Source organism: Rhopilema esculentum, chromosome 4, assembly GCF_057945365.1.
Source record: "Rhopilema esculentum isolate cy_ngs chromosome 4, ASM5794536v1, whole genome shotgun sequence".
Lineage (NCBI taxonomy): Eukaryota > Metazoa > Cnidaria > Scyphozoa > Rhizostomeae > Rhizostomatidae > Rhopilema > Rhopilema esculentum.
Window position 1 is genome coordinate 900,307 of NC_142818.1, and position 10,084 is coordinate 910,390.

Consider the following 10,084-nt stretch of genomic DNA (forward strand, 5'->3'; position numbering starts at 1 on the left):
ATTTTATGCCAAATCACATGTTTAAAATAATTCCTTTAGACCTTCAGTTATAGATAGTCTAAAGAGCAAAATAGAATTTCAGTTAGGAATAGTATGCTACACAATATTTTGCGCATTCTATACGCTCTTTGTTGCTATACTGATTTAGATGAGCCCACCATTGATCGAAAAGGTAACTTTTTCATAAGAGAATTAGTAAAAATTTATTTATTGACCCCAGTCGTTCTTACTACCTTTGAAATAAATGTTATTCTCAATGAAATAAAAGTATCACAGTTGGATATACACAAAACATGAAGATACAGCGCATAGGTAAGAAGAAGAATGAATAGGCAACGAATAAGGTTTCATATGGTGAACTTAATACAAGTGTTTTTAATTTACTGCAAGTGTTTGATATTTGCTTTTATCGATTATCAAAAATTGACTTTACAGCAACGGTAAATGTATCGATATTGGTCCCCACCAATGTTGTTTCTCTGAAGCTGGATGTAAGACAAGGCATATCCTGCATCACAGCTTACCATCTGTCTGTCCAGATAATAAACTCGTCCATTACCATCGAATGTGAATCCAGTATGTCTTGTATAACACTGAGCTAGGCCTGTCCAATTGGCTGATAATTGACAGCACTGGTAGTTGTATCTTACTTTATTGCCAGCTGCATTCCTCTCTAATCTAAACTCACTGATGAAGCCTTTTGTGCTGCAATCCATTGCATGCCTGTCAAGATATCTCGTATTGCCAGTCCCATCTTCACTGAATAATGATGTCTTCTGACTGCTGCTACACACCCCTTGGCCTTCGATTTTGCAGCATTGATACCGAAAGCGAATTTTCTCACCATTTTTTTCAAGATAAAACATTGACAAGATGCTACCAGAACCAGCGCACTGAACTCGATGGCGATCAAGATACACCATGTTGCCTCCTCCATGTGTCTCATAGTTTGTATATGCCAGATTGCAGAGATGTATTGCTGTAAAAAAACAACGGATTCTTTTGCATCTTTAAACTTCTTTTTAGAATAGGATTTCAATTCATAACTCTCATTGATTTAAATATGTCAGTATTCGATGGAGTTTGTTTAAGGGATGTCAGATGCTGAAACTGATTTTGCGAAGTAAAGTCACTTTTCTTACTAACAAGCATATGTGGCTAATTATGGAATATCATAATTGCAGTAGTAAGTGTAAAAGACGTTACTTTGTAAGCGTATTGCTAAAGCATGGCAATAAAAACAGTCTGCTCTATGATGCAACTAAACATAACAAATAAACTCTTCAACAACAATTCATTTTAATTTCTTTATCTGTTCCGTTTAAGTTCAATGCTGCTATAAATTACTGGAGGTTTTTATATTGACACAGAAAGCTGTTTTTCTCACACAAGTATTGTTTTTTAAGATTTTGAAAAATTAGTGAAACTTTATCGAGTTGAGGAAAGTTAGATTTAGCACGAGGGAATTAATAGGAATCTTCACAAATGTTGATAGCCAGAAACACTTCTCTTGATAACCAGAATGTTTTTCTCAGAAATAAGCATGATCCTGATTTTTAAAGGAGAGAAATGTCGCGAGGAACTTTACAAGGTATACGGTGTGTTACCTGGGCAAACATCTGTGTTGCATGATTTCGACTCAGATGATGGACCGTGACAACTTTCACCACCATTTTGAGGCAAAGGATTGTTACATAGGCGATGACGTGTTTGGTTTCCTCCTCCGCAATGTTTGCTACATAGACTGTATTGACTGTAAGGGCTCCACCCTCCATTCACTGCAAGTAGAAGGTAATTGAAACTCATTTCTTTAACGATTCCTTTATTCGAGAATATTTAACTCGATTTGAAAACATCACATCATATCTGGATACAATAAAGGCAATAATTCAGTGGATCATGCGTTTATCGCTATACCTGGGCAAAGCTGAATATTGCAGGCTTTGGCTTCTGAGGTGTGTCCTGTGCAGCATTTTCCTCCGTGCGCCGGTGCTGGGTTAGAGCAATTTCTATGGCGGTATTGGACACCTCCTCCGCATGACTTGGAGCACAGCCCGTATGACCCATACTCACTCCAGACACCGTCCACTAGAAAAACGGTTGACATTTACATCAACGAAAGCCTATATTATACAGGGCCTACGCCACCAGGGGGAGGAGGGCTGGAGGCCCCCCCCCCACTTTTTTGGTAAGCAAAAGTATTTCCAGGGAGGTCCTGTTTTGAAGCACTACATTCAAGTTTGACTTGGCCCCTCCACCTTGAAATTCGTTGCATGGGCCCTGTCATATCGATTGATAGTTTCGCAACAATATTTGCGATATCATGATGAGAATTAAGGAGACAGAGTGAACAATTTCTTCTGAAAGCAACTCAGAAATGCTTAAATGAATTCTTTCTTGGTAATAATAACTTCTTGAATTTTGACCATAATATTGGGAATAAAGTGTTTTCATAATATCATAGTATTTTTGAGATAGCAGCCAATAATCTTATTAAAAAGTGACGGCAATAGAATCCCATTACGAATTATCACCTCGAGGAATGTTACAGCTAGAATTTACCCTAAAACCTTCTTTAAATACCCCAGTAGAAAAGTGTCTTTCGATACAAGTTGATCGTTGCATAACTTAAGACTTGGATGAAAAAGAACAGTTTCTACAACAGCCAATGACCGGAATTAGTCAACTAGCCAACTCACAGGCTGCTTTGGCACACCTGCTTAAAAGATGTATAGTATTAGCGACAAGTTGTTAAAATGGCACAATCTGCGGAAACTACAGACCATATCCTGGACCTATTTTCTGTAATAACTTGAAAAATTGAAAAAACTCTTTAAGTAATGTTTATTCGTATTTTGAAACGCCTCTAATCTACTTTGAACCGGTCAGGTTTAACACAAAATTTCCTATTCTTTATGAAACGTGATTACGAAGTTGAAATGAAGCCAAATGAAGAAAAAATTACCTGGACATTCTTTGATTACACAAGGTTTCCTCTCTGTGTAAGGGCCAAGGTGGCTACAGTCCTTGCCCTCTCCTTTGGGAGGTGGGTTGTCACAGTTTCTTTCTCTGTACATAAAACCCTCACCACATTCCTTGTCACATTTCGTCCATGGAAGCCAATCACCAAATCCTCCGTCAACATCTTCACAGAATCGTTAAAAGACAAAAAGACAAAGTTGCTAGTTAAGTAGAACTCAAGTGTAATAGACTAGCAATGTCTATTATTTACGGAACCATTTATGATATGAAACATCAAAGATACACCAATTTAAGCACGTTGAATAATGAAAAATGTGTCATCTAAATATTTATTGGACATTTCAAGAAAAATCTGCAGACTTCTTCTAAAACGTATATGAACACCAACAGGAAACAAGATAATTTGTTACAAATCTGGTCCTTTGCGCGCAAGGTCTCAAGTTTACTTTATCATTTAATGGAGTGTCTCAAATCATTCAGCTCTAATTTATTTTCAGTTCTCCATTCCGAACGTATCCTGTATGTTCTAAACCTCAAGTATCGTATCATACAGTTTATTTTCAAAAAGTTTCATATAGTTTCTTCAATTGATCAATGAACAATTTTCATCGTAATATCGTCACGATAATTTCCTGTGTTATAGCCATAAATACAATCTAAGCTAACAGCATGTTCTCGATTCAAACATGTTATTTTTTTCGTCTCTTGGGTGCCTTTTGTTTATTTATTAAGGACAACTTTTAAGAATGGTCTCTTGTCTCTTTTCTGTTAAAGCCTGTCGTAAGGGCAAAGAGAATTATGTAATTAACGAGAATGCTCTAAAAATGTTTTTCCTCACTTTCTTCTGCGCTGTCGATGAACTGATAAACGGCTTCAGCATTTTCCTTTCCCATGCAGTGGCTGTGCTCATCTTTCAAGCAATCAACGTATATCTGCTCTCCATAACAAATCTGATTCATATGCTCTTTTTTCATCAACGCAGTCACCTGATCCTTAGTTCTGCCGTAGCACTGTCCTCCATAGTGGATTGCATAGCCTGCAAATCCTTGTGCTTTAGCCGCTTCTGCGCATTTGCATGAAATTCTAGAGCAAAACAATTTAGCCATCAAAAATGATATTCCTTGAAAAAACATCACATTTGAGAAACTTTTTAACTTATCAAAAAGTGCTTATAAACCAATATAGCCTTTGTTCCAAACCGAGGGAACTTCAGTGGTTTCGAGAAAATAATTTTAGGAGTAGGTTTCCAATGATTCCTTCCTAGACAGCCCTTCCTCCTTTTCTCAATCTAGAATCTTGCCTTTGTGACGAATCTGTCTCTCACAGAGAAGCCAATTGTAGTCATCGATGAGAACTGCAATCATCAAACTCGGCTATGCAATCTTTTTTGCTGTAAATGCATAAATAAACTAAACCCCATTTCAAGCGATTTTGTTTTACGCCTTTAAAAAATAAATAGAGAGAACACTTTAGAACCCATAATTTATCTAAAAACTGGAGATCTAGAAGCAAAATTTGCCTGCCTGTATTCAGGCATCATGAAAATTGGGTCCAAAGGCTTAGAACCACACATTGATTCCTTGTTTGTGAATGTCAATCCAAAGATGATTTGGCGAAGAAAGTTTAATACCACCTTATATCCCCATTTTTTTGAAAGATTTTATCTTAACATCAAACATAAACTTTGCATCTAATTTTGCTTTTATTCTCTATAAATGTTGACACATTTAAGGTTTGAATGAATTCTGCCAAAATTGTGAAACTTCTTGCAGTTTTTCAAAAATAGGATTTTAGAGCATCCCAGATATCCTATTTGAACTCTAGAGCGAACCAAAAAGATAATCCCAAAGGCTATCACAGAAAGCTTTTCTAATGTTTCTCTAGCTTCCTGTTAAGGCTATACCATAAAATCGATGCCACAAAATTATTTAAATTCGTTTGTTGCTAATAGGTGCTCGTTCCCGCATATACAAGTCAATGGCAAAAATATAAATCTAGACTTACCCACTTAAAAAGGTCCCAATATTTTTCCAGTCAATGACATGTTCTTCATTAATGAGCAGTTTGCCAGGGGAATCTTCTTGGAAGCAACCAATCATTTGGTATTTGTGCACGCATACAGTGTTTGCAGCAGCTAACGATTTAAACAAGAAAAGACACATCAAAAGCACATATTTTTTTAAATTAAAGCGGTAATTCGAAAAAAAATCGATCGCTAAGACCATCCCGCTGATTTATCTAAGACAGGGTTTGCTACAATTCTAAGATGCATGTAAATGTGTTTAAATGTGTTAGTTATCTTTAACTTTACTTACCACTACTTGCAAAAATCAATGCAGCAAATGCTAACAGGAACCCGGCCATCATGGAAACAGCAACCTCTACAGATAGGAATCATAAATCATTAACATCTTCGAATCTATTTAGTTTATGGTCATTGAAAGAGAACAGAAAAATATTAAATTTAAGGTAACAGCAGAAGGAATTTTATAAAAGAGAATAAGGCCGGTCTTGTCTCCATGCTTAGCTTGTCTCCTATCATAAAAACCTATACAGTGTAGATTTACGTGAAGTTCATCATTCCTATTTCGCGATACTTACTGTTTGAAAATCACCCTAGAATGCAGCAGTACATACAACTGTTGAGTATCACTCGAGATGGAATTTATACTTTTTAATGTCAATATCAATTAAGATGCTAATATCTATTGTGTGAAAAAATTACTGCTAGGCTCTGTTTGAGCAAACATGTTGAGAGAGTCGGTTCTTTCTTTAAAATTTTCGCATAGTAAACATGGATAGCACTGACAACATGGATTTGGAAGTTCTCACGTTAAGCGTAAAGAGCTTTCCAGACGTCAGTAATTGCGACGGTACTTGCGTGCAAATATGATGGAAGATTACACTAGCGATTTACAGATTTCGACAACGCTCTTTCTGTTTATGACTCGCCAGCAATCTATCAACATCTCAATAACATCTCCCTTTCTTTATGATGCCGTTAAGCATTTAACAGGTCAATTACAAAATTTATCTTTCACTAAATTCCAGTGCTAGTACATTTTTTCATAAGCTCAAGCAAAGTCATCGGGAGTATTTATGTACTTTTCTGAAATATTAGTGCTTGACTTTATTTTCCGCCAGTTCTTCAAAAAGAATGAAGACACCAATAGTATTTTAGCATCTAAATGAAACAATGTCTTCTACATAGGTCTTTCCTGAAACAATTCTGTTCCATCGTTATTAATGCTGTAGCAATTTACAATATATATATATTATGATTACTGATGAAGACTTCGGTCGAAACGTTTAAGCGATAGTGTTTTTTCTGAATATCTATATATATATATATATATATGTTAATTTTGATATAATTAATGACGTTCTATTTGCTTAGCATACACTTTAAGCCGTTACAAATGTTTTCCTTTTGCATATGACCATAACATAACTTCTTTTCCACTTACTTTTAAGCAAAAAACCTCGTTGCTGAATATTTACTTCTTTGAGTCAAAGTGAACCGTGAATCAAAGAATGTTCATGATTTTGGTGTGGCTAAAACTAACACGGTGAAAATCCATGTAAGAAACTCAGAATTGCTTGTGCTTGAGAGCTGTAAAGCAAAACCAAATCTACATCCACCTTTGACGAATGAAACAATCTTTCAGAGAACGAAATATCAGCCCAACACCCAAAGATGCCTAGGAGTTGAGATCGTCCTACCCTTGAATTATATTATGGCAGATTTTACCGCAACAAGAAAAGTAATCAAGTGGACTATCTCTTTAAAAAGCGGATACAACGTTGGAATGGAGAAAAATGCAATTTTATGCTTTGCAAAATATTCATTCTATAGACCTTAACTTGATTTTATCTTGAATGCAACAATTTCAATCTTATAATACTATCTGTGATATTTAAATGCATTCTGCATGATGCTACAGCAAGATTAACAATTTACAGCAATGTCATGATGTTATTCATGAATTGTTGCTTTACCAGTCTCAATTTATTCATTTCACCAAGGCCGGTTCGCCTTTGTATTTCCAAATTGCAGTTTCCACTAATCTGAATACACACGACACTCTAAATCCCCCAGATATATTTCCTTGTGAAAAGTTTATTGTAGCTTAAATATATATAGAATAATATTTACTTCTACCATAAAGCCATGGGTGAAACGATATACAAAAAGCGAATATTTTAAGCTTGAATATTTTAAACAAATGATTTATGATGGAACGTCGCAGCTAAGTTAACAAGAACATGTGAGCAGTTCACAGCCGGTCTAATTACGTTTGATGTAACTAGAACAATGTGTGTTGCGTCGTCCAGTTACCAGAAATTTTGCATGCAGTTTTGAAACTAAAGGTTTTTGAGTTGTCCACATTTTACCTTTAAAGATCTTACGAGATTTAAGTACTATTTCATGCTGAGAGTGTGATGCCAGAGATGTAGGCCAGTCTCAAGTGTCTGTATCGGGCTCAGAATATTAACCTAAAGAATATATAAGCGACAGCCTCTCTGCCCTTGTCTGCCAGCGTAGTTTCATCGCAGCAATAGATCTAGAAAGCTGAAGGAGCTGCGCCATTGGGTTTTCTATAAATTGTGCATGTGGCGTCACTGCATTTCTTTTGCCGGCGTGACCGCTTTTTGTAGCCGTCTTTTGTAGCACCTTGAAGATAACCGGCGTAACCATAATTGTTCTGCGATAAACCTTCCGACCTCATCAAATTTATTGATTAAATTTATACATGGACCAAATATGAAAATACTTCCAAACATGCAGATTAAAGAACATAAGGTCAATGAGATAACCCAGGGTAACTGTGGACGATTTGAACGATGATTGGTCTCTATTTAAGTAAAGTATTGACAAGCTAATGAATTTTTCCCAGAAATTGCGATTTTTCAAATTGCCTATACAGTCTTCCTTAACAAAATCATTCTTTCTATCTGAGCCCAGATCGTTCAAAAATCTGCTTGAATTGAAGATAGTGACTTATCAAGAAATGTGTAATGTTTTGACTACTTCTAATTTATCTGTGCATATATGGTTTAATGCCTGTCTATGCATGCTAAACCTATTTTCTTCAGGGCCTAAGTTAGGGTGCTCATGACTTAACTGGCACAGGGCTTGATTTGCTCTTACCTCATGTTCGAAAATTTTGAAATCTTCCCAAAAATTATTGAATAAGGTCGTACGTTTGGTATGCTAACTGAAATCCTTTGGCAGATCTTATTGGTGATTATGAATTTCAAAATGTCTCTAGGTGAGAGGAGTTCGCCTTCATCCACATATATTTGAAAAAAGATTTAATAAAACCTTTGAATATTTTTAAATTTATCAACAGTGCTCAAAGCATCTATGTCAACATCGTAGCACTCAGCAAGTGTCTCTTTTTGCTCCACTGCTTCTTCATTCTGTATTCACATTGGTTAAAGGTATATGAACTTGTATGTATTGCTGTAAAATGGCTCCAGTCTTTCCATCATTTCTTTGGTTGTATGATCGAGGATTTCAAAATAGTTTACACTTTGTCGATGATCAAATAATTGTTTTCTTCTTCTTACCCTTGTTTCTAACTGTTTCTTGGTTCTCTTCAAATACAATATCATGAGAATCTGCGAAAGCTTTAGATGCCTCGTTAATGTTCTTCAAATAGTCATCCTTTCACGTTATATTGTACAGTGCCTCTTTCGTTGATGATGTCGAATCGATTGCTTTTATCATATCCATGTTTACAGTCTGCAGCTGCTTGATAAAACGTTGCATTTCTGTAATATTTCTTCCCATTAATTTTACATGAAGATGAAGTCTTGAGCAGCATATATCTTGTCAAATCCATATTTATCTTGTCTTTTCACGCAGAAGCAATACCACATCTTTCTAGTTATATCTTCTTTTTTGACTTTCCATTCATTCTTTGTTTAAAATTCCAAAGAATAAAACAACAACGTTCCGTGCTTTATTTCTATACTTAATTTTCTCACAATGCATTTTCTCAAATTAATACACCCAATACTTGGAAGAAAGATGAAACAGACAAGCAGCCAATTATTATGTTATTTATCACTTTATCTAACATTAGATAGAATATCTAGCTTTTTCACAAATAGCTTTGATCGGCTAATTGAAGCCTACTAACAGAAGAAAGTATAAAATAGAACCTGCTCCTAAAATTATTTAATCAAACCATATATTCAAGCAATGGTTCCTGGATTTGGCACATCCTGGGTGCATAACTTCAAGGAACATGGGATTGAAATTTGTTTTATTGGTCTCTTAAAGATCTGTGCAATTTCTTATTTCGATGAGGTTATTCAAAATCTGATTGCATCTATAAGAAACTCTTTCCAGTTGTAATCAAGACAAGTCTGTTTTAATGATGATCAAACTTGTGTTAATCATCAAGTATTAATTCGTGTGATTTTCTTTCCTTTCTACTTTTGATTGAACATTTTCGAATGATTATTCTGTTCTAGTCATACTTGATCCTCTGTTTCCTATAACCATTTATTTTATTTCTTTATTTAGAAGCGTGCCATTTTTTCCAACCATTTACTCAATGTGCTTATTTCAGATTCAAAAATTTGGATTATATTGTTGGCTTTTTGCCTCTTTTTCCTTATCGTGCTATCATAATCAACCGGATGCATAATCATGATTACATATTTCAGTTAGAAATAGTAAAACCGCGTAAATCGCAGAATCTGTCGCAAATCGCAGAATGGCAGAAGAAGCCGGAATCTGCCGCATTTTGAAAAAAAATAACGCAATTTGGCGCTTTTTATCCATCTACAATAAGTTCCCGAACAATTGCTGATAATATATTTATTAAATATTCTTAATAGCTGAAACAGGCTTATAAATGAAAGATAAAGAATTTATGGAATGCATCGTGATTTATTCTAGGCCAACGAGTGTCAGAACTTGCATATTGAATTCTCAATTTTTCCCAAGCATTACTGATTTGAATTTTGAGCGACTGACTGCCAATCTCGAAATTTTCTTAATTCCAGCTCACTCTTACCAGCCCCTGCTGTGTGCTCTGATTTTCATTTAACTCTGTGCTTTTGAGCGTAGTTGCCCTGCCAACAA

General features: G+C 35.4%; 1 protein-coding gene across 1 annotated transcript; it reads right to left on the bottom strand.

The window, feature by feature from the left end:
* Positions 1-329: 329 nt before the first annotated feature.
* Positions 330-5,666, bottom strand: LOC135691014 (uncharacterized). The gene is made up of 8 exons (XM_065208730.2): positions 5,584-5,666; positions 5,298-5,363; positions 4,987-5,116; positions 3,821-4,065; positions 2,966-3,145; positions 1,918-2,088; positions 1,608-1,778; positions 330-979 (listed from the first exon to the last, which is right to left on the bottom strand). The coding sequence occupies exons 2-8, from the start codon at positions 5,347-5,349 to the stop codon at positions 417-419; spliced, it is 1,512 nt and encodes a 503-aa protein (XP_065064802.1). The 5' UTR covers positions 5,350-5,363; positions 5,584-5,666; the 3' UTR covers positions 330-416.
* Positions 5,667-10,084: the final 4,418 nt, after the last annotated feature.

Coding starts and splice junctions, on each gene's coding strand:
- LOC135691014 (XM_065208730.2), bottom strand. CDS start 5,349: ATGATGGCCGGGTTCCTGTTAGCATTTGCTGCATTGATTTTTGCAAGT. Junction 4,066..4,986: donor ATTGGGACCTTTTTAAGTGG/GTAAGTCTAGAT, acceptor GTTTTGCTCTAG/AATTTCATGCAAATGCGCAG. Junction 1,779..1,917: donor CAATATTCAGCTTTGCCCAG/GTATAGCGATAA, acceptor TTCTACTTGCAG/TGAATGGAGGGTGGAGCCCT.